Source organism: Takifugu rubripes, chromosome 7, assembly GCF_901000725.2.
Source record: "Takifugu rubripes chromosome 7, fTakRub1.2, whole genome shotgun sequence".
Taxonomy (NCBI): Eukaryota; Metazoa; Chordata; class Actinopteri; order Tetraodontiformes; family Tetraodontidae; genus Takifugu; species Takifugu rubripes.
In genome coordinates, this window is record NC_042291.1 from 9,774,024 (window position 1) to 9,798,930 (window position 24,907).

Here is a 24,907-nt window from a genome sequence, read left to right on the forward strand (position 1 = left end):
CATCACTCCCATCACTCCCATCACTCCCACTAACCGCGCTCGAGCTACGCAATAAAATCCGGGAGTTATGGTGGGATTGCCTGCGGGGTGAGCTTCTTTCGTCAGCTTTGGGAACGGGGTGTTGCCTCGCTGCCTCTCCAAGTATCTCCCCCCAGCCCCCTTTCATATAAAACACGTGCTGTCATTAACAGAGTTCGGAATTTACGCCCTCCCCGCCTTCTCTCCCATCACCTCCACTGTTCCCACTTGATGATTTATGGCCATCAGCCACCTCATACGCGCACAGTACGCGCTCTCTCTCTCCCCCTCTCTCGCCCCCCCCCTCTCTCTCTCCGTCTCTGCGCGGTTCAATTGCAGATCGATGCACGCAGCATTCAAATTGTAGGCGAGATTCATCCCCGTGCTCAGCCGACTTATCGGGATTAACAATTTTAAAAAAGAAAGAAAAATGGTGAACTGCAGGCGCCAGAGCGCTCCAGCCGAGACCCCCGCACTTGATGCCCCTCTCAGCAGAGATGGTTGAGCCCTCATCCAGGTTGCCGCGGTCCTGTCCTAAAATTCAGTCCTGCTCACTTCTCTTCCATCAGCTGACGTAGCGCGGCGGGCGGCTCTGCCAGTTTCTTCCTCTGAGGAGGGAAGAGGACCCCCACTCCAGCCACACAGAGACAGCGCGAATAGGTTGCATGTGTTAGTTTGAGAACATGAAGGGGATTTACAGAGACGGATACTACGACGGATCTATAGAACCGAGGGATGTCTTCAGCAGGAAATGCGTGAAATGCGGCCGCGGGGACTTTGCCCATTCCAGGAGGATGAGGATTAGGATTGTTGTTTGGAATCTGGTCTTTTCACTGATGTTCACTTGTGTGACAGGTACGAGCCTCTGCAGTGTTTCTCCGAATTTTCTGAAGCGTTTGTGTGTGTACGCGCGCCCGTGGATGTGTGCGCGCGTGTAAAAGCTTGATGTTACAGACGTGCGCAAAATAGGGCTCCCACGGTTTACTGGACGGGACGCATGGGTTGGCGCTCAATGCCGGCTTTGACCGAGGCGCTCAATAGGTCTTCCTGCGGTAGCCTCCACGCGCCTTCAGCCTACGTGAGCTGCTTTGATTAGCGGGGTAACTAGTGGGTTGTTGAGGGGCAAGTGCACCGCAGGCTGACCGAGGGTAGCAGCGGAGTCTCATTTCCGTGCAGTGCGCTCTTTTTTATCTGGGGTATTGGTTGAGTTTTCAAGTGCGTGTGGACGAGGGGGGGCTGGTGGGGTGCTGATAAGGGGAGGGGGGCAATTAGTTCCATGACTGGGTTTATCGGACTCGCCAGTGCGATCAGGTGGGCTTGTTAGTATTCCGGTGGATCTTCCCCGGGATCTGTCCTCTGGTTCCCGTATGGTCATTATTTCCCCGCCGCGTGGAAAATCTCAGCACTTCTCAAATCAAACTTTTCTGGAAGTCGCGCTTGTTTTAGGATTCAATTAGATTTTTTATTTTTTTTAAAACACACACACAAATGTGTCCCCTTTGCACTTCATTATCTTATCACCTCGGTTTCCTCTCCCACACTGATGCGTTTCACGCCATTTTCACGACAGGTCCTCTGAAAAAAAAAAACACACACAAAAAACCCCCGATTCAGAGCATTTGTTGCTAATTTTCCACACTGCTTTCTAAACATGTGCTCAGCCAACACATGGAAAATAACCCCAAATCCATTTTCTGCTTATTCTTCTTACATATAGACTGGATGAGAAACAAGACAAACCCGACCTCTTTTCCCTTTTTCACTGTCTGTGTTGATTCTATCCAATTATTGCTATCTAGTAATTGCATATGGACACTCACAGATATCTATTCACATGCAGATTTTTGCTGCTGTGAGTAATGCACATGTCTGTTGGGGGTGGAAGAAGCGTGCAGCATGCAGAGCAGCAGCGCCCACCAAGAATGAGCCAAGTTAAGTCGAGCACTCGGGCACAGTGTCGTTTTATCACCACCCACATTATGGCAATGTCAAACCTCCGGGCCCCTGCCAATCCCCCCTAGTTCTGCTGGCTATTAGAGAGCCAGAGCCTGGAACTGGAGGAAGGGGAGAGGAAGGCGCCACGGTATTTGTTTGGAAACACATAAAAGGAAATAGTGACACTGAGCAAGACATGAAGGAAGAGCAGCTGTTGTTACGCCGCGTGTTTGCTGGAGTAAAAGGGATCCACCGACTCTGAACTGTGACTCACGTTTTTCTGAGATAATGATGTGGTGCAAAAACAAACCCTCCAATTTCTAAGGTGATAAGAGAAGCCGTGGGATTTTATTTGAGTGTGGGCAGACACGATTCTGATCCTCTGCTTCAGATTTATCTAGTCACCTGCCTGAGTCCTCACACTGTGACAAGTTCAGGAAAATAGTTTCAGAACGGGTGAAATGTGAATCAAAAACAGAGTACGACCACTGCGAGTGTGTCACACGAGTATGTCTAATGTATGTCATGTATAAAAGTTCTTTTCCCAAATCCCAGTTTTCCTGGAGATCATCTTCGCGTTGCTGTTTAGTTGATGCAAAAATATGTCTCCCAGGGCGTTGGAGAAGAGAACCAGGGCGAGCAGGCCTTGCCCGGTTTCCCCGCTCTGACATTAGCTCATTAAAGGACAATGAACGATTGATGATGGTGAACAGATTGTTGAAAATCGTCCATCTGGTGGATCCCCTTCTGTCTCCTCTGAGCACGTCAAACCTCCTCCATGTTTCTTTTGGTTTGAAGAGACAAGTGGTTGGGTCTTTTTCACTGTGCGCTGGGCAGACACTAATAGCTAGTAATCAGGTGGGTTCTACACAGACAGTAGTCTGGCCAATGAGCCCTTGATGAAGACTTTCTCTCAATGTGATTATGTAAACAGACTGGAAAGGCTGTTGGGGCTAATCAGGATTACAATTTGTCTGTGTAATTATACACTATCTACAGGGAATATGGGGCATTATCCCACTGCCCCTCTTGATCTCCACAAGCTCAAGTAGAACAGTCTCCAGAAGAACTGCATCATCCCCCTGCAACCAAATACAACAATATCTGTATCCATTTCCTTTCTGAAGGGATGCTCCCCAGATTCCTAATGTATCTTTTATTGCTGACACCTCATCAGATTGCCTTAGTGGTTCACTAGAGTCAGCCCAGCTCACCCCACCAGCCCGCTGCCGATGACTTTAGGTCCTGCCCGGGCTCTGAGATGTTGCTGACAGGTCCCCGGGAAACTCGGATATACGTAGTTTGCCTCTTCTGATTAAGTCAGTAAGTCAGGTATCAGTTTTAATATGAGCCTTGGTCCTGTGGGACAGAGATTGGCAATATCTTGTCTTGAAAAAGAAATATATAGCTCACCTCTTGTTGAGATTAAATGTAATAGGCTGCTTTCAGAGTCAAGGCTGCGGATTCAGTGTCGACTGGTTTTTTACTCCTAAGGTGCCATTTTCAAGGGGGATTAAACTCAATCGGCTGTCTGGAGCCATTGATATTGTTAAAAAAAAGTGTTGACAGCCTTGTTAATGCAGCAGTAGGAAACCAGTTAACCAATAAATATGTTAAAAAGAACTTTCTTTTTTCATATTCGTCCTTTGTGGTCAACGAGGCATCATGCTGTCATTGTATATCCTAATTAGAAAAGCTTTCCATTATTATTCCACCCAGATCCTGCAGTACCTGCGTGCATTCATGAATCTCCCCTCGCGTTGCTCTCCTTGTTTATGTCCACCGCTGCTGGCTGGATTTCTAAATTGTGGCAGCCGAGCAGGCGGGACTGAAGCGTGGCCCCGAAAACAAAGTAGGGTGATGTGGAGGGGCAGATTAAAAGAGGTGCCGTGACTAAATAAAACATTTCGGTGGCAATTAAACTGATCTGTGAAGATGGCTTATCCGATACCTGCGTGGACCGCGCTGTCATTTCATTTTTTACGATCCCGGCTGCCAGCGTGATGCTTTCAGGCGATGCTTCAGCGCGATCTGACTGTTTCTTTAATAAATAAACAGGTTTTGTCCGGTTGTATTTTAATATTTAGCGGTACTCTGTGCCTGGCCCCCTTTGTTGCCTTCATTAAAGAGCTGTCACCGGCCATTGTTTTGCTTCAAATCCAGGCTTGTTTTGCTCATAATCAAGGACACAGAGTGTCACTGATTTGGAAAAGCTGAACTGAGTCAAAGCCAATATCATCAAACTGCAGTGACAGCAGTCTGCAGCCTGCATTGACAGTGGCAGTGGGTCAGAAATTACCAGGCAAAAAAACCAAGAGTGGTTCACTCTCCTAGGAGCGTCCTTGGGTGTCCTCTTTTATTCAAGGCTCCTTTAAAACGACAAGGTCTGATGGTTACAGTATGTTTTACTCCTGGTACAGCAGCCAACGTAATATTCACACTGTTGGTTTTAATCTTATGTCTTTTATCCCTCGAGCAACCATTCACTTACCCGATTGCTTCCAAAGGCTTTTAATAATGATGCCATCAACTAAAACTGTCTGGTTGCTCCTGGCTGAACGATCCTTTGCATTACATGTTGGTGATTCACACGGTTGTGCACGTACGTGCGTCAGCGCGTCACTCTAACCCTGTGGGCCGCAGAGACATTTAATGGGAAAGTGGTGAATTTGGGCAAACGAGCGCGATGCTGCTCCTCTACAGGTGGTGCAGGAAGTGGTCTGGAGAACGTGCAGTCAGCTCAGAGGTATCCCTGAACCAGACGTTCACTTGAAATAGGAAGTCTTTAAGTTGGAGACAGATTCTTCTTTCCTCGTCCTCCTGTGAGGGAAAGTCAAGCGTCAGTGTCACTGTTTGCTCGGAGGCCGGCGAGACAGACGGGCCGTCAAACGAGCTGTTGGCTGGCGGCTGAGTGTCGAACAGCAGCTCTCACTGTGGACGCCTGGCGTCAGGTGCATTATGGTAGCGTGGCGGTGAGGCGTCGGCGTCTGTCCGCCATATACTGCATGTGCTGGGATGCAGCGTGCAGACACTGAGAAACAGCTATTATACTTGGCAACACACACTCACGAGCATTTGTAATTTGCTTGTGCGATGGCGTGTGTTTGGTATTTATCCGCGTGCCAGCTGTTTTCGGTGTGGCAGTGTGTTTGATTTCAGTATTTCTCAGCTCACTGGTTGGCAATTTAAAACCACCGAATGGAATATTTCAGTGCCCTCTTCCAAATTGCAGTGAAACACTCATGAGGTAATGGTTATTCTCTGGAAAGACTCTCGTTCCGTTATTTTCATGCAAAGCATTAGAAGTGCCCGTGATTATGCACATTGGAACACTCTGTATCGAATGGGCGTGGAGCGATCACGCTGAAGCCATATTTGTCCAGTTGAAGATTTCTGACCACTTGCAGTTTCTCTCTGTAGTTTTACTGCTGCTTTCTTCGCTCCCTTTTCCCTCCCGTATACGTCGTATCTTGGACTCAGAGTGCAGTTGCCCATGAATCTAATGGAAAGGTGTTTTAGAGTTCAAAAATCAAGACTACCTCTCAATGTAACCTAAAGTTTTGCCACCTGATGTGGCTCCTTTGTGCAGCCTCATGATTCATTAGCCCAGCAACAGAGACAAGATAAGGTTCCTTCGATGTCCCGCGGAATATAATTTTGCCTTCTTTTCTTCAGAGCAGTGCTCCAGGCCTGTCTACATAGAGTATGAAATTACTTCGCAGTGAATACAGGATGTTTGTTGACCTTTTTGTTGCTTCCTAAGAGCTGGGTGCTCTGTAACCAAGCCAGCCACTGATGGATATCTCTATATTGGCTGACTTACCTTTAAGGTCAGGTGCAAATCAATGCAGGTTTTTTGTACTGCAGTGTTGATTTCTAGGAGTAGTGTCATCACCTTCCCTCCCATTTCACGATGTTGATGATCATGGCGGCGAACAATCATTAAATTCCAAGCGGAAGAGGGGGCGTCATCGGCTGCTTTTTCAGGAACGGAGCTAAAGAAGAGAGAGGAAGCGATGAGACAAAAAGCTCAAATGTGCACGTGTCAGTGTGGGCTGATGGAGCTGCGCGTTCATCTGAGCAAAGATATTGTGATGCATGCAGACGAGACGCTCTCCAAACAGATCGCCCAGCGGTCCGAGCGGGGTTCAAAGCCGAGCCCATTTCTTTCTGAAGTCCAAAATCATGCATATTAATGTGATTTAGCGTTTCAAGTTGTGCCATTCTGAAAGTGTTTTCCTCATTTTGGGCAAATTTGTGATTTGCCTCTAGTTCACGGCAGAATATGCATGAAGATCAAAACATGCCCGCTTAATTTAGATCAAGTTGTCTTGGCAGTAATGACTTACTTAATGTATTTTTTTGTAACTTACATTGTAGTGTGAAAATTGATGCACTGACTTGTCAGCGGTGGTTATTTATTGATTTAGGACTGTAAAAATAATAAGGAATACAACTTAAAACACTTTAAATCCCACAATCACACACAAAATCATATCACATCTTAGCCATCAGTTATATTGACTGATCCCTGCTAAAAAATGAATGACTTTATACATCAACAAATGACCACTTGAAAGAGACGTGTTAAGGTTTGATGCTTGTGGGGAAGCATCCTTTTGGGTATGGGTGACTTTTCAGTCCTTTTTGTCCAGCGGCCCTTACCAAAATGTCTCACATTAAATTTTTATGAAGCATTAAAGAACACTGATTTATAATGTGCTCTGCTGTTGTTCCCCACTGGTCACTGTTTCGGGTCACTTTAGGGAAAATGTCCTGCGTTGCTCCATTAAGAAAGGGGCCCAACTTTACTTACAACTGCATTCAATGCTGTGAATCCCCCCCCCCCCCCCCCCCCCCCCCCAAAACATATTTTATTATTATTATTCCAATGGCGTCATGCAGCAGGATTTGGTTTGAATAATTGAACTTGTTTTGGACACAAAAACTAGATGGGACAATAGGAAATGACAAATTCAGCACAATGGATGTCACTTTAAGGGCAGTCAGGAAAATGGAGCTGAATACATTTGCCAACCAAAAATCCTTCATCGGGATTCCGCAGCATCATTGCAGGAGGGGGTGGGTGGATTTCTCAGCAGTTATCCGTCTCCTGGGAGTCTGCAGGACCTGGAGGTAACAGGTCAGGGCCGCTATTTATTTCCCAAGTCTCCTTACACACGTTCTGCTATAAAACAGCTGATGGGTTTGGGTTTCTCGTACACCCGTAAGCAGAAGATCTGGTTGTCACTCAAAATAATAAGAGCGGCAAAATCCCCCCTGCTGCATTTCCTTCGCGGTGCCACAGAAGCTGCATCGGTGACAGCGCGCCGGTTAATTGCTCATGGCAAGGCAGGCGCCTATTGCCTCATAAACTGGAAATCCTGAAACATCAAAGTCTCTTGTTTTTCTTTCATGCTCAAACGGCACATCAATTGTCCCGTTTCACCTGCAACCGCTCTGAACAAAATGCTACATGCTAAGTGTCATGTATTTACCATTTAGAATCAATCCTGTTTCCCGTCCTAGGTGGGCACCACAATGCCTCTCGTTCAGTGGTTCAATCTTCTTTCACTCGGCAAAGAGAATTACATGTGGAAACCTAGGTTTGCCCTTTGCATTTGTAAGAAGCTCTCCAAGGCCAGCAGCACATATAAATATGCATGTGCTCACAGGCAAGCACACTTATACAACTTAGACTGACAAGAGCAAAGTGCATTTAGAAATCTCCCCACTGCCATTTTCTTATTATTTTCACTCCGCGAGTGTCAGATGTAAGGGCTGATGCAGGAACAGCTGGGAATATTCCTGTGCTGCCTGTCATCCAGCCCGGCCGCCCTCTGCAGGCCCTCATGTGTGTGTGTGTGTGTGAGTAATAATAAAAATTCAGATTTTTCTCATGCATTTTCCCCACTGTGCCAACGTGGCACGTTGTTAATTTGGTTTCTCGTCATAATTTATTGTTGCGCTGCTGCGCGGCGCTACATCGGGTCACCGGAAAGCCCTCGGGAGCGAGTGTTACGGTCGAAGTGATGATAGGGGTCAGAGCGGGCTGTGGAGTCGTGACAGTGGAATTCATTGAAAGCAGAAAGTTTTCCCAAAGCAGAGAAGAGGGAGGGATGGAAAAAGAGGACTGTGACAAGGGAGAGAGGAGATGGGAACAGGCAGGTAGAGCCACGGAGATAATGAAGAAAGAATGGGAAACATGGATCAGAGGAGGCGTTGCTGCCCACAACAACAGCATTAGCCTGAACAGCTTTGCAACAAGAATCATCTAGTGCTGCATAAACTGTGAAATATTCCTGCCACAAATGTCTGCAGATGACAGATCTTCACGGTGAGGTGAAACTCTTGAATTGTGCGAGACTGAGCCCAGTGCTGGGTTTGGGGGTGTCTGTCTGGCAGCGCTGTGCTTGTGAACTCACCATAACTCAGGTTAAGTCTTCTGGACTTGTTTTTGTTGTTCTTGTTCTGGTAGTAGTTTGGCATTAATTAAACCTGCCTGGCTCATTTCTTCATTCTTGACATGGCGGCTCAGGACCAAACCCCGTTTAAGGATTTACCAACTTTCCAAGGAGCGGTCAAATGTCAAACCATTCCACGTCCTGTTAAGGAAATTCAGATTAGAGGGAATCATTTAGCTGATCCATTTAGTGTAGCTTTTAAAGTTCAACTCGGTTTAAAGTGAATCCAATTGCTTCACCTCTATTTCTTGTTTAATGGGATCATCCTTTTTAATACTCAGTGTTCCCACAGGCTTCAGTGGAAGGCAAGTGGACATCTTGGACCTTATATCTGAATCTAAAATAGCCTCACCGATAGTCCCATAGGATCTAATGGGATCGTCACTGTGGATGTGATCCAGAGTCTTTCCACTCTGTCCCATGAGTCATTGGGGTCACATAGCTATTAGGGCATTAACAGGGGTCACACCACCTCGTGAGAGATTGCAAGGCCATTTAGTTTAGTCATATCTGATGTCTTCAGCTGCAGTTGTCATCATTTGTTATTAATGGTTGTTCCAGTTTGAGAAGACGGTTCCTTTACTCATCCGTCAGCTAAAATTAGCTTTGCTTGTGTTTATGTGGTTTTATTACACTGAGCAGCTTTTGCTGTTGTTTGCCAAAGTTGTGGCTGCACAGTATAAATCTTGGTCATCTGGATATCCTTAATCCTTCATAACTGCTCCAGTTCCTTGATTAAATGATTTGGTGTCAATATTAAAAAGTGTCCTATTTTAATTAAGGGAGGAGAAAATTTGCAAGGGGAATCTAACAAGTTGAGCTTCAATCACTTGTCACCTATGTCTAAACCGCTTTAATTACAAACATACTCCATCAAAACATGCCAGGAACCATGTAAAGACATAAATTACCCCCCCTCCCCCATGTTGATATCAAACATCTGCAGCTTCTCCTTCACCTTCAAAAAATCCTTCATTTACCATCAGACTCAGACATTTGCTTTATCACCCAACACAGATGATTACATGATTACATTCCCGACAGCGTTTGAAAGCAGCTGGAATGTAGTGCGTCTCAGGGTGCACCGATGTGCACGCCAGTGCCACAAGTATGCCTTGATTACCCTATTGGCTCAAAGACGGCGGAACTTGTACCTTTGCGGCTGAAACGCGCTCCTCCTGCAGACGACTCGATGCGGGATGGTCGGTCATCTTAACAGCGGACATGTCACTGTGCCATCCGCGGGTCGGGTCTCTGGGCCATAATATCCTGCGAGATGTAAAGATTATGGAGGAATTATACATTTTGCGTTTGATAACAGAATCGATCCGCCAATAGAAACGGCTGTCAGGTCCGATTCAGCACAGATCGAAGAGGAGAAAGGCTTCTCTGGTGTGCACGGTGAGAACAACAACGACGGTTTGTCAAGTTGGACCTCCTTCCAGCGCCGTAGCTGCCAAATGTTTCCCGTTTATTTATTATATTGTGTGTGTACATTGAAGGTGAAGAGCTAATTACGCCGGGAGTAAATTGCGTGTGTGTGTGGGCGGGCATACATCTTAATTAAGTTTTCATCTCATTAGATTAAATGCAAAGGGTGACTCTTTCTTACGTGGCACGTGGGAATGTTTTCACACATTGTTTGCGTAACTGTGAGAAGATGTGGGACGTTTGGACGTCTGGCGAGAGACGAGTGACTGATTGTGTTTGTGTACGTGCTGGTGATTGCAGGCAAACGTGCTCATTTACATGAGGTTAGGCTTGACAATGATAGTGTAATCCCTAACACAATATGCCAAGGGTATTGATTTAAAGCATGCGCCAGGAGTGCAAAGATGCATCTTGTGTGGGCCGAGAGACAGCGCGCTAAGAGTGCGCGACACCACATCGGAGGCCTTGCTTTTACTCTCTGGGGCTGCTTTACTGTCTGCACAGACGAGGGCAGCAGCAATATATCACAGGCCTTTTGTTCAGCCTGACACCGTGTATCTTACTGTAGTCACCCATTATGCACTGGCGGAGCAGCAGCGTTTTAGTGGTAAAAACCACAAAATTTGACTCTCGCTCACCAGTTGTTAAAGTTCCCCCGCAGTGTTTGTCATGAGCTTTTCCGAACAATTTGCTCTGCGTTGAAGAAGTATTACCTGAATCTTACAAGGCACATACAGTTGCAGAGGTAGTTTTGTTTTTTTTTGCTTGGTGTAACAATTGCCAAGCCATCTTTTTCCCCCGCAAGACGTTTTTTTTTTTAATCTTTCCGCTTGAAGACAAAATTAAATTCCCTTTTCTGCAGTTTACACTTTTGTATTTTCTCTGTAAGTTTGACAATGACATTTCTCCCCTCTTCTTTTCCCTAGGATTTATCCATACATGTGGAGGCAATTTAAAAGGGAGGAATGGGACGATAGAAAGCCCCGGATTTCCATATGGATATCCAAATGGAGCGAACTGTACCTGGGTGATTGTTGCTGAAGAGGGGAACAGGATTCATATAGTTTTCCAATCTTTCGCAGTGGAAGAGGAATATGATTTTTTATCTCTCTATGATGGCCCTCCACACCCGGCCAACTTCAGGACAAGGTAAGGACATCCTAAAATGTGAAATAGAGCAGAAAAATAAAGGGAAACTTTCCATGATCCCTTGTATGAATGTTCTTCTTTAGCATGCACAACGATTGCTTATTCTCTGCCTGGGAGGGGGCATCATCTGTAATGTGTCATATCTGGAGCATCTAGTTTGTTTTAAAACGGTTGGCGCAGAATAAAGATTGTATTCCATCCTCTTCTACACACACGAAAAACTCCCATAATGTTTGATTTAGCCTTTTTAAGAAAAAGGCTGTTGTTAATTCAATAAGAATGCCTGTTGGTATGAGGGAAACATGGGCTTTTGTTATATAGGAGACATCTCGAGAGGTTGGTTTAGTGGCCTGGCTTCAGTATCCAACTATCCTTGCTTCAAATGCTCCAACCGGAGGACCTAGAGGTGGAAAATCAAGTTTGTGGTTTTTTTTCTTACAGTTGTCGCTGAACACAACAGTTTGCTCAGTGTTCTGTCTCTTCGCCCGAAGTGTTTAATTTTTGTTTAATTTTCACACCGTTTTTGTCTCAACGCTCAGTCTGTCAGAGAGTTGGCTTTCAACTTGTTTTGATTTTGACAGTAAATTTAGCAGCCATTGTTCAATAATTGAATAAGGAATTACAGAAGCAATGTTATTCGTGGAGGGAAGGCAAGCAAGTTTACAAACCAACACTCATTCTTCCACGTGAAACGCAGCCGTTTTGGGGGCTGAAAAATGCTCAGAGATTTTTAACATCAGCCCCATCAAACCCTGCCAACGGCTTCATTTCTGAAAGCTGCAGGTGATCATCAATCACCTGGCAAATTTGACCCAAAAAAATGTTGCTATCAAATTCAAACAGTGTTCTGCAGAGTCCCATCATTTTAGATTTTAAAGGGGGAAAATAACCCAGCAAGGTTGTGCAATTCCTTTGTCAAAACCAGCTGCTCAAAATAAACCTGCTGTTTATACTTAAGAGAGCTGCGCATTATGAGATTATCCCCTCACAAAGCTGATACAAACATCTGCTGTTGAACCTGTCAGAATCTTTTTATTTTAAAGGAAATCCTGAAGTCCCGTGTGTGCAGCCGTGAGGGTCTGACCTTTCACTGTGAAACCCTCCAAAGAAGTGTTAAACAGTGTTAAAATGGGTTCACTGGGACCACTTATGGGGTCTTATATGAGTGGGAGGGGAGTGAGTTCATATGCAAATCATACAATGGAGCATGTATGGCAGGGATGTATTGGCTGACAATGGAAGGTAATATTTCAAGAGCTGAATCAATGTCGATACCTAAGCAGCTGGATCATTATCGATGTTTGAAGATTAGGTTGCCTGAGCCCACGTTCATCATCTGATGCACATAACTCAATCCCATGCCTATAATTTTGTCCTACAACAAATATGGTATAACTTAAAATATGTAATTTTAAGAGTTAATGGTGTTAGCAGGATCCATAGACGGTTTGGGATAGCAAAAGTTACAACTGTATGACCGTAGCTGTGATTTTGTTCAAGATGTTTTGTTATCGGTCATTTTAATAATTCCTATATCCATGAATGCAACACAGTCCCTCGGTTTATTAAACGCTTTGAGGGGGCCCCGGCACACACGTTTCCACTTGAACGCTGTTAGTCTTATTTATACAATCAATTGTACTAGTTCATTTACTGTTACCGAAGGTTTATGGCAGACGTATTTAATCCAGCACCTTCTTCACCTGAGTCAGACGTCATGTGGGGAAAACATTTAAAATGTTTGCACATTTCACTGAAGGCAGGAGACCAGATGTAGATGTATGCAGATGTTGTGGCGTGTGTTACGATCGTCATCATTGGTAGGTTGTTCAGGAGGGACAGAATTTAAACCAGAAGATGGCTGCCACCTGCAAGCTCTTCACCTTCTTTAACAATCCAACGGGTCTCAGACGTGTTTTCTTTAGTTGTGGTTTGCAAAAGCAACAGGCGTAGGAGTGAACGGCCATATTTTTGTGATGTGGTTTTCTCCTGTTTTTGAAGTCTGGTAGGTCAATGGATGTATTTTGTTTTTTGTCTGTTATGGTAAATTATGGTTGTTTCTTGTGCCGTAAACAACCAGGCATCATTAACGTTGATAATTATGCCAAATAGACAACATCAACTCAAAAACTCTAACTAGTACTTGACACTTTTTCTGGAGACTTATGTTGATAAATGGGAACAATTTTAGCCAGGTTAGCTCCGGTTATATAATGTACAAATGTACTGAATTAAAGGCAGACCATAAGCTCATTAAAGCTTTCAATCCTACCGTTGTAGGGGGTAAACCTAATGCCGCTCAATAAATCCATCAGGCCCTCCATTTATAAGTGATATCGGAGTGAGGTGACTAATTTCCTTGATCATTTGGCCATTGTCGGAACAGGCGTTTTCTAATTACTCTAAACATATTATGCGGTGACAGCCGTGTGTGATGATGCATACTAACTACACGTGGGCTGAGAACGTGCCCGTGTGCTTCCTAACCCCAGCCTCACCCACCAGTAACTTGATTTTCTCCATCTTGAAATATTTCTGTATGTAGTCATCCTTTCTGTGGTTGCATGATTCAATACAGATAGCCATTGATCTGCCGGCTCATTCCCGAGCATCAACATTCATGAGGTGAAGACAATTTATGGTTGAAGGTGGCTGCGGGCCGGGTATGAGACTAATCCACATGTGCACGCCCTGGTAGGCTGTGATTCAGAAAGGGGACTTTTCCCGCTCTTGTGTGTTTTATAAACCGCGTTGTGGGTGCAGAGACTTTACCTGATTTGTTGCGTGAAATCTCAGTTAAGAGTGTGCTGTCTATGACGAGTGTGTTAAGTTGTTGGTATTTCTCTTTATCTTGTCGGCCTCATTTGATGTGATTCTGACATTTTGGTTTTCGAAGTGGTCCCGTTGCCAGGTATCTGAAGGCGAACCATAATTTTCAAAGAGAAAAATGGAGTCTTCCACCACCTCATAAAGTAACACTGTGGATAATCACATGTAGACCAGCTGTAAATTGTGAAGAGGAGGCTTGATCGCTGTCGGGGCAGTTGTATTAAATGCCTTCTTGGGTGGTAAATCTCCTACCTCCCGTCCAGTCAGTAAGGATGCACCGTCCAATAGCATTTTTTTTCAAACGGATACGATAACGATACTTAGGTCTGAGTACTTGTCGATTCGAGTACAAATACCGATACTTCCACACCTGAAAAGTTTCAGGTAAAATCTGGATGTCTGTAGTCAAAATTGTGACTGAAGCCTCATTCACCACGTTGCAAATGTGTTTATTTACCTCATCAAAGACTTGTGGCACCATAACATTTGTGCTGTAGGTGCAGCTGGGAATCTCGTATTGGTGAAACCACACAACTGAGAGTGGCTGCTCATCCAGACCAATAAAATGAGTCACAGCCTCTGTTCTTTTAACTACCTGTGCGTTTTCTCAGGTCATTCCACGCCAAAAGTTTTAAAACCTAAGTTAAAGTTGGCTGTTCGCTTTAGCCTCGGCCATCTCGGGACACTCAGGGTTATGGTGTGTCCTCAGATGTTTCATTTAATTGCTCGTATTGAACACCTGGACACCTTTACAGCAAACAGCTCCTAACACTCCTAACACAACATTCAAAGCAATTGCAATAGCTCGATATTGATTCTTGGCATTGGTGAACTTCAAAGAGTACGAGTAGAAAGGTGTAGCATCGGCCAACACAATCATGTCAGTGCATGCCTACCAGTTATTTATGGGTTTTCTTCACATAAACATGCAAGTAATTTAAAAAAAAATCTGAAGGATATTACAAAGAACATCATGGTTGATGAAAATAGATAATGGATACTTCTCATATATTATTCTGAGCAGCACGTTAGTATTCTTCAATGCCAGTAAATATCATTACAAGAATAGTTCACCTCCAGATAAAAGTCCAGCTGTTGCTGTCTAACTATCATGTAAATGGCTGTCAGGGGTGTTTCAGGGTTTGCAAACCAAATAGTCACTTACTGCTAACTTATGAAAGGAGGGTCATGATGACCACAGTATTGAACCCTTTGCACTATGTAGTGGGTGTTTCTCACTGTGAGTCCTTACCATCATGGCTGTAAACTATTACAAATCAGTGTAAAAATAATACATATTGCAAATGCAGTGCACAGTTGAAGCAGAACTTTTATGTACTGTACTTTTTAATTGCCTCTAACTGTACTTTAGTTGCCTCTAACAAAGATGTCCTTATCGTTATGGAACATGATGGATCTTTAAATGAATCGGGCTGTCCTGCATCAGATTCTCATCTCATTGTCCTGTCAAGCATTGAAGACCCACTGTTGATTACCAATATCAAAGTGTGGCGTTAATAATGTGCACAACAGGAACCCAGAGATTGTGTGTTACTGTAGGTCTAAATCCAAATGAATCTGCGCCTGCCATAGAGCGGAGGAGGAAAACCGTGACTGCTTGGTATGAGACAAAAGCAAACGGCTCTATTTTTCTTTTCATCTTTCCTGATTTGATACCCAGCCTTTAAATAGCAACATTGTTCCTTGTGTTTTTGTCTCTTTTTTTGGTTCTGAACGGTGCTGTTTCTCCCTAAGTGGGAATATGGTGTGACCCACCCAAAAAGAATAATGATTCCATGACAGCCTTTATTCTGCCTGTAGGGATCACAATTATTATAATTAAGAAACATGTGAAGTTAATGCCAGACAACCTTAATTTCTACTCCCCCCCCCCCCCTTCTCTGGTAGTTATAAATAGAAACCTTAATTTTTCTTAATGCTATTCATTAATTAAAGCTGGGATTCAGAGGGGAGGACAACAAAAGCGACAATGAATTTTTAACATGAAAAAGAATCGACATCCCTTAGATGGACCTGATTAACATGTCTCCCCATTGATCTACGCATTCTCTTTGCTCTGTTTTTCCCTTGTCCTTCTCAGTGCAGCAGTTACACAAAATATAATCCCAAATGCCTGATAATAGCTGGGTGCAGCACTAATTATTGTACATTAAATATGTGCAGTAGACATCAGTAAAGAGCTAGTAAAAGCCTGTTTTTCCCTGCTTGTATACAAAAAGAATGACCTTATTGAGGTTGTCTTGCTCCTGTCACAGAATAAGAGAAACGAAGGCTCACAGGTGTATCACAGGCTGTGTTGAAATTGATGACGATGATTAATGGAACAGGATCGTCATAATTCAAGGATATGAGAAAGTTTAAAAATTAGCTGGCGCTCTGTACCCTATACATGCTTATATTTCCTCTTTCTCTTGAAATATTTCAAAATTCCACACACTAAAAAATCTGTCTCTATATGTCAGCACTCTCCACAATCTGGTTTAACCAAAGAATAAAAATGGGACTGGAAAATTCTTTATAAAAAACAGCAAACACAACTCCAGTTAAAAAAAATAAATAAATAGAAGAATGAGAATTTAAATTCAATCCAACCTAAGCAGCTTTGTCTCGGTGCAGACGATGATACTGACTGAAGTGTTTATATCGAGGAACAGGAGCAGGAATTACCTGCTTATGCTAGCAGCAGAGCTAGTGCTAATACCATAAAAGTATTAGCACTAGTTCCTGATCAAAAACTCGGAGCAGCAGCCCAACATTAACATTTTGGCCAAAGTAGCTGATAGACGTTGGGAACATTAGGCTTGAGTTTTTTGTGGTGTTTGTGCACACAATGACATTCCTTTTTTGCAGAAGTGATAATACATATTAATTGCAAATGTGCTTATTGGGATTATTGTGTTTAGAACTTTCAAATGAAACCTGGACTCGGAGTTGCCAAAATGACCCACGTGAAACGAGGGGCACTTTATATAACACATGTTGTCATCCTTTGATAGGGTTGTCTAGCCGGTAGGACATAGAAGCCAGCTGGATGACTATTCTAGTCATTTATTTACAAAAAAACAGCAGTCTTCCTATTCCCTTTGTTGTACAATAATTTTACGTCATCAGCTTTATCACATGCACACAAAACGACTATAAAGATATTAAAATTTTTATCTCTTTTAAAGACATCTTAACATTTAAACATCAAATCTGCACCTTTCTTCCTTCAGCAGCCAAACAGAGACCTCTATCATTACAATTTAAAGAAAGTGAGTCACTATTGGCTACATTAGCCTATGTTTTTCTTCCCTACAGTCTGACACAGAATGAAAGGTCACAGAGGTGTTGCTAATTAATAGCTTAACAAATTTAAATGTGAACCAAAAATGTGTCTTAATTGAGGTTATAAAAAAAAAGGATCTAATTATCTGTGGGAATTCTTTAAATTGAATTTACACAACTACAATTTCTAATCTCAGAACAGTCTGTGCACCCCCTACAATCAAAAGTTTGGAACCACTGATCTAGTGTTCTAGTTCAACCACGTTTGTTGTCTTGCTGCATCTGATTCTACTGAGACATTCTTCAAAACTACCAGATTACGGCAAAACAACTTACTTGTATTTCTTAAGGGCATTTATCCTTTGATTTAAATATGATTTAAAAAATTGTCAAGCACTCAACCATTTAAGTGCACACCTTCTGAGGCTGGAACACTTTCTCAATAATAAGCAATTCTCAAGAAGAATTGTGGCCACTATTATATGCAGACACTACTGTGAAGGCATTATTTGTTTAACCTTGGAGTCATTTCATTTTGTATGCAAGCTTTTATGGTTCTGTGATTTAAAAAAAAAAACTCAAGTTGGCCTGTATTTAATATTATCCTTCTAATCTGTAATAAAATGATGGCTGATGAACAGTAGACTAGGAACAAATGGTGCCACCACTGTCAAGTTCTCAGGTGCCCAAAGATGCTGAAAGAAGTGCAAGTGGGGTGCAGTTAAATTATGCCACTGGCATCAAATGAGATGCTAATTAATGTTCGACGGTTTCTACTTGTACACAGAACTGCTCTGAGCCAAGTCCAAGTGGTTTGTTATTGCAAAGGGGAAAAAGAACTTCAGAAGGTTAGTCCAAAGACGGCATCTGCCCAGGGGACAGCGTTCCCATTGCTGCCGTTTGCCAAAAGAAGTATTTGCCGTTGGTCCTCTAGACTACTGAGCAGGTTCGCCTGACCTGATGCTATTTATGTTTCCTTGACTTAATTTTCCCTTTGCATTAAATAAATAACGGTCATTCTATTTTTAATCCTAAAAGCAAGCAATGAATTGACAGGATTATTTGACCTTTTATTAGTATAACTGTTAAAGTGAAATGTCAATGTCTGGCACTGGTGTAATAAATTAATGCATTGCAAAGAGAAATAAATCCATTAATCATCCCACAGCACACAAAGGCCATTAATCACCCTGGCAATAAGTTCTTTTGCATAGATTCTACCAATAAGCCAAAGGTAAGTGGTTGACTTTAACTGTTGCTTACTCAGTAAGACAAGTCCGAACCAGTCGAGGGTCTTCACCCCCACTCTTGGTTCCCCTTCTACCGCTTCTCCCTGGAGACAGGGGCGATTTGTATCATGGTAAGAGCATTGTTTCAACAAGAAGAGGCGAGCAAAGAGATAATTGTGGCAAAGCTATGCACACGGTGGACCTGCAATAGGAAAACTAATCTGAGACTGCAGGAAACCTCATGCACGAGGGGGCACGTGAACAGAGCTGTGAGATGTGGGAAGGTGGAGACAGACAAATTTATGTCTGGTTCTGCTGGAAAGCTAACATACATCTATAAATACTGTCTACGCCTCGGTTCAGCTTGGCATGACTGGACTGTACCTCTGTCCCTGTGATATGATGGTGACGCACCAGTCAGATGGACTGTGGACAAGTGAGAAGGTGGAATCATGGTGTCTTCTTAAAATCAGCTCACTTGAAATCCGGTGTTTCCTGTTTAGCCTCTTTGTTTCTTACGTCTGATTTGGGCCCATCAGATTCCATTTTCTAATTTCATGCATTGGGATTTGCTAGATCTCCAGCTCCTCATGTGCAGGCCCCATGGTGTTTATTTAGTAATGACATTTTACAACCATTTACGCAGATGCTTCGTTGCCAGAGCAACAGTTGGCTGTGAATGCCACAGATGAGATCTCTGTCTGTTTTTTTTTTATTTTTTTTATTTTTTTTGGAAGAGTTGACCTGTTGCTCTTCTGGTTTTAAGCCGATCCTGAAAATACAAGCGTTAATATTTAAAAATGTTTAAGAACTGTCCCCGAGTTGTGAACAATTATTTGCATCCTTTCTGACAAGCACAACTAAAATTGAGGATTGGTTTTTTTTTGTTTGTTTTTTTTGCTAGATTTTTGTTGTGCCCATTTCAGTTAAGTTTTGTACTGTGGAAAATGTCCTTGTACATCCCAGTGATTGATTGTGTTCTGCACGATATTGAAAATGATTAACTGGAACACTATTCCCCATTATATCTGTTTAAATCCATGCTTATTTACAGGTGGCAGGATTCTCTTGTGATCACTGCTTAGTTACTTCTCATTGGGCCTCTTTAATGGCCAAAATCGTCCTCTAAAGCCAATTTTCAGGTCATTTACTTTTACCTAACAGCAGCTGGTAGGCATAAAGCTAGAGGGATGCAAAATCACTCCATTAGCCTTCACCATTGCCACTGGGGCCATTAGCTGAGCCTCATGGTAGCTGGTTAAAGAAAATGGATGGGGCGGAGTCATTTAAACCCGGTGATCATATCTCACCAACTCTGAACTCTTGGCTTCACTGGACCACCCAGTTACGTGGGTTTGCAATGCAGCTAGATCAGCTGACCAGTCTAAAAAATGTTTTGATGGATCCCTGGTTGCAGAGGTGGAGTGCCCGTGTGTGCTAAGAGGCTGCAATGTCATTGCAGATGACTGGAAATAGTCATATGAGGCAGCTGTGTTATGACATCATCCATACTTTATTAACAGACACATCTCTCAATCATGGCAACGGTGGTAAACGAGCTAAACTGACATTCTGCAGTTGACTATATTCAAATTTACATCGTGTAACTATTATCAGTGTATAGGTGGTCTTAAACATCTTTCTACATATACCAATGTGATGCACTGGTTTTTATGCACTATGTTTTGCACTTAAGTGGAGCTTTTTTTTCCACTGGTGCCTATGGTGTGATAAAATCTTTAGATATTCCATAAAATCCCTTGCGGTGTCTGTTAATGACTCGGAGATTAAAGCCTGCAGAGTCTGACGAATAGACGCAAGGTTTGAGACAGAAACACATTAAGAAAAAAGCCAACAGGAAGATGATAGGTGGGTGATTGATGTGTCTTGCTGTGACATTAGAATACCTGGTATCCCAATTTAAGGCTCATGACGATGACTGCAGGAAACCAATGGCTGTTTTGCAGTTCACAAGCACTGACTTGTGAACTTCTGTAGTACATACTTTTGTACTGTGTACCATTGCTGCTGCTGCTGGCTGAGGTGAAATGCATTGTGGGATAGCTAGCTGGGCCATCTCCCCATAAGTCACATCGGATGCCTACTTGTTAAAATGGATGGATTAAATACACCCATAAAAAAAGGAGTGTACTAGGCCTCCTACCAACTTAAAATTAGCGAGTAATGATGGTTCAGGAGATAACAAGACCAGAACAATTGAGAGGCGTGTATTTTGAGAAGCGGCCCATGTTGGAACAGGGAGCTACATGATGACTGGAGAACATGAGAGCCTGAGAGGTTGTTTGGCTCTCTTTACCTGGTGGTTGCTTAGGAAAGTTTACTGCACCTATAATCCATCTTGTTCCAACCAAAAATCAGTGACAATCTAAAATGGTACAGTTAACAAATGCAGCCTGTGAAAAGTAAATAACTGAATAATTGGCATCTTCTTCTGAACAAAAGGAAATCTGTTCGCATGTTTTAGCCCTTGAGCTAAACTTAAAGGTTGACCCTTTTAGCCCCAGTATGCAGCAGCATTGCACTTATCTCGGTGGGTGGCTTTTAACTCTTTAAAACATACTTTACAGTTGTTTTTTGCAATTTCCTTTTCTGTTCTTACTCAATAATTAGTTCCCCCATGGATCCACCACCTCATATATGGAGTAAGGGGGCTCATTTTAGAGCCCACCCAGCATGACATCACACTGTGATGCTTTCAATGTATTTAACTCCCACTTGGAAATGGCAGCGTGGTCTCCGAACCTGTGCTTCCGTTAGTGTGTTCTTTCACTGTAATTTATTCAGTCCTTCTGTCTTTTTCAGTCCTTTCTAACAGCAGTAACCAATGTTGGATCAGAGAGAGGGGCTTTCACATGTGACATTTTCATGCTGTAACTACAGCTGTAATTACATCGGTGTGACCCACTTTGTTTCAGATCAGACCTGAATGTATTCCAGATTTAGAACCATCGTAGTCCCGCAAACTCTGCCTCACTCTCGCGTTTGTATTAAAAGAAACAGGCACATTATCATGTACCCTTTTTGACATGTGAGTGTTAATGTACCTGATGTAGTTTTCAAACACCGTGGACAAAGGAGAAAAAATGGAAATGCTGAAGTAAATTAGTGGCATTGAACGGCCGCCTGAACTGAGATGAAGACTGCAAGTCTTTCATGTTCAAATCAGGCAGTTTGTGGGATTTAGGGGCGAGACGCTCTGTCCTGGTAGGTTTATACGGTAATTTAGGTAAATTTCTTCAGCGCCTTGGCTGAATGAGATGCTCCAGAGATGGGCCTCTTGATGGCCACTTTGTTTTGGCAACCTTTTTAGTCCACCCAACTGCCATGAACCCATCCAAGTTGGCCAAGTGTTTCCCCAGGAGATTTGACAAGATTGGATTTGGTAATGGCAGCCACTCATGCTGTGTAGAGCATGACACATTAAACACACCCAAAGAAAAACAGAATGCAGTCTCAAGTAGATCGTTCAAGACAGTTGCTATGATAATTCCTCGGTGAATAACCAGCGCAAAAGGTGTCAACACATCTGCCCCGAAGACGAACATTGACGTTTGAGATCACACAGCGCTGTCGGAGCTATTTTCATTTCCGCCCTTCAACAAAGTTCTCCTTTGTTATAAGTGACTACCATATTGTTGTCTTACATTTTTTTAATATACTAATATAACTGAAAACTTGCTTTTTCTACTGTTATTTTGATCGCTCTGAGCCTTTTACATAGTTTTGGATCAGATCTATCTTAATTTAACTTAAAGTATCAGGGGGAAAAAATGCAAAACAGCATCCTGTTTGATTTTACTCACTGAATAGGCAACCTTTGGGCCGTTATGGGTGTATTAAGGTATATACTGTACCATTAACTTGAAGGCAAATACATGAATATATGTATGGAAGATAACGTGTTTTATTACCCCAAATTAATGCATTAATGTGCAGTTAACCTCAAGGTCACTTGTAATGTCAGGTTCTTTGTGCTGTTCCCTCATAAATGCGTTGAGAATTGCATCCTTTGTTAGTTGACTTTAAGTGGTGTCTTGGTATACTGTGCATTACCTGTGGCAAAGAGTAATTTAATGCTGGGCCCAGCGCGACTCACTGTGCAGCAATTAGAAACTCTATTGAAGCTGTAAATACAGCACCCTCTGCTTTGCAGTAGCAGGTGGGTACAGAATAGGTTCGGCTACGCAAACGATACAAACCCCCCTCCAATATGGAATAAAAAGAGATTCATTGTCGGAGGAGGAGACATTCTGAGTTGGTTCCTGCTCTACAGGCTGGGTTAGAGAGCAGGATCGCCAATAGAACATCATCAAGCGTGCTGGGCGAATGGTCAGCCACACATCTTGTTTACGACCTTGTGAAAGTAAATGGATTTGTTTGGACCTGGACCCAATTTGAACTGCAGTAATGAAGCAGTCTGTTACAATGCAGCTGCCAGCTCATTTCAATACGCCAGATTCTCATATGGGTTTTGATTGTATAGCATCCAGAGCATTAGTGCTCAATGTTTACAGTAATTCGGTTTCATTGGTTTCAAAATTCTACATTGTACAAACTGAAGCTCTTAGAGGAGCTGTTGATAGTGATTGTTAAGCTCATTTCTCAACAGAAATTAGAACATCACTCTCAACCTGCTGCCTTTTCTAATGTAAATGTAACTTGGTTGCTCTTAAATTGGTTTAATTCAAGTGTACGCATACAGAAAGATGCAATATTTTGAAAGAAAACATGAAAAAATGATTTGCTTAATCCGCTATAATTTAATGAATCTCTGTCGTATTTGAGTGCATCCAAGTAACAAGTACATGTCTTTGATGTGTGGTCTTCTGTTCTCTGTAGGCTAACGGGATTCACCATTCCTCCACCTGTTACCAGTTCTGGCTCCGTTTTCTCACTGAGGCTTACCAGTGACTTTGCAGTAAGCGCTCATGGATTTAAAGTAGTTTACGAAGGTAAGAAAAACATTGATTTTTCCTTTTTTCCTTTAATGTTGTAAAACTGCAGCCAAAAGATCATTTTTATCCACTAAACTTGCACAGGTGAACCTCTGCACGCCGTTATTCTTGTGATTGACATGTAATTATGCTTTTTTGGAACTGCCACCGTTATGGGAGCATTAGGCGCCTCAATTAAGCAAATTAAAAACATACTTTCTAGTTCAACATCCCTTTTCCCGGAGTCCTGAACCTTTTCTGGGACTCCAGAGGTGCCTCTGAAATGACATGGCAGATGGCGATGGGAATTAGCCAAACTAATGGATCTGGTGATTTATCTGAGCAGAGTGCAGCAGGTAGCTGTGTAAATATAAAGTATCCTTCTGTGACCAGCTCCCTCAACTCCAATCTTTGCCTTCCTGCATCTTCATGCCAGCTTCTAGTTCCCCTTTTCCCCTTTTCTGATCTTTTTCACCTCCTCATTTCCCATCTGCAAAGGACCTGACCAGTGTGGGATCTCTGCCCTGCCCATCTGCCCGTTTCACTGTCTCCAGCTTTCTCCTCTACACTTGGCGGTCTGCTCAAATTTGTTGTTTTTCCCTCCTTGCTCAACACATGAGAAAGAAAATATTAACTTTAAATCAGGACTGGATCCATAAATTAAGCACCATAATGCCTGAACCATGAGCAGCTTCTGGCCGACCGGTGTGTCGGGCGAGAGAAGCAGCAAATCCCACTAGACGGAACTGGGAATTTGCAAATGTTGGACATTTTTGCTTAAACTGAATACCCTTTAATCAAACATTACCAAATTGGATTTTCTGACCAATAATCCTCTAATTGGCTATTCTCTGAAGCTTCATACTAATATTGCCATGGAAGTTAATTTGTCTTTTCATCAGCCAATTTAAAAATGTCACCAGCCTATTAACACAAATGTCCCCTATGACTGAGGCATGTAGCGGCAGATGTATTTACTATACACTCTCTGTAATAGTGGACCATGCAAAGCACAAAAGCTTCCTGCTGCTTCTGTGTATCTCTTTCACATATGCATTAATATTCACACACATCTTTCTGGCTGAAGATGTGTGTCACTTGTCGACTCACGGAGATGATTGAATCACGGCTGCAATTAAGTGGCTTTAAATCTACATTGATACCAAGGGCACAGCAAAGGACGCGGGTAGATGCAATCTAATATCATCATCTTCATATTTTTGAAGAATTGAACACTATTGTGTGTATATTCGTGGTTTGAGGCGGCTTTCCTATTTTCTCCTCCCGTTTTGAGTGGATTTCCAGTGCAGACAGAAGCAGTAGCCAAAAAGCACATGCACCAAGCTGAGAAGAATGCTTTCTGCTCAGCTTCAGGAGCAAAGGGTGAGCCTTTACTGAGAAATCGTCTTAAACCTCAGCATCTTGAGGGACAATGACGCTCCTTGTGCGTGTACAAACACCGCCACATTGTTAAACCTGTATCTTCTTCAAAGGTCTGCAGAGTATTTAGATACCCAGGCGGTTCTTTGATGCAACCCCAGGCAATGCTTGCACCTAAGTACTCGAATTACCGTCTTAAATAAGCACTTATCACCACAAGGTTGCAGCA

The 24,907-nt window shown here is 42.9% G+C and overlaps 1 protein-coding gene across 4 annotated transcripts in view; it reads left to right on the plus strand.

Moving 5' to 3' along the window:
• Window positions 1-379: 379 nt before the first annotated feature.
• Window positions 380-24,907, plus strand: part of LOC101069513 (CUB and sushi domain-containing protein 3-like) — a 139,408-nt gene continuing 114,880 nt past the window's right edge. For all 4 annotated transcript variants that reach the window (XM_029838295.1, XM_029838297.1, XM_029838296.1 and 1 more), the window contains exons 1-3: window positions 380-873; window positions 10,775-10,997; window positions 23,204-23,316. In XM_029838295.1, coding sequence (XP_029694155.1) covers window positions 702-873; window positions 10,775-10,997; window positions 23,204-23,316 — 508 coding nt within the window. In that variant the 5' untranslated portion in view covers window positions 380-701. The remainder of the gene's footprint in view (window positions 874-10,774; window positions 10,998-23,203; window positions 23,317-24,907) is intronic.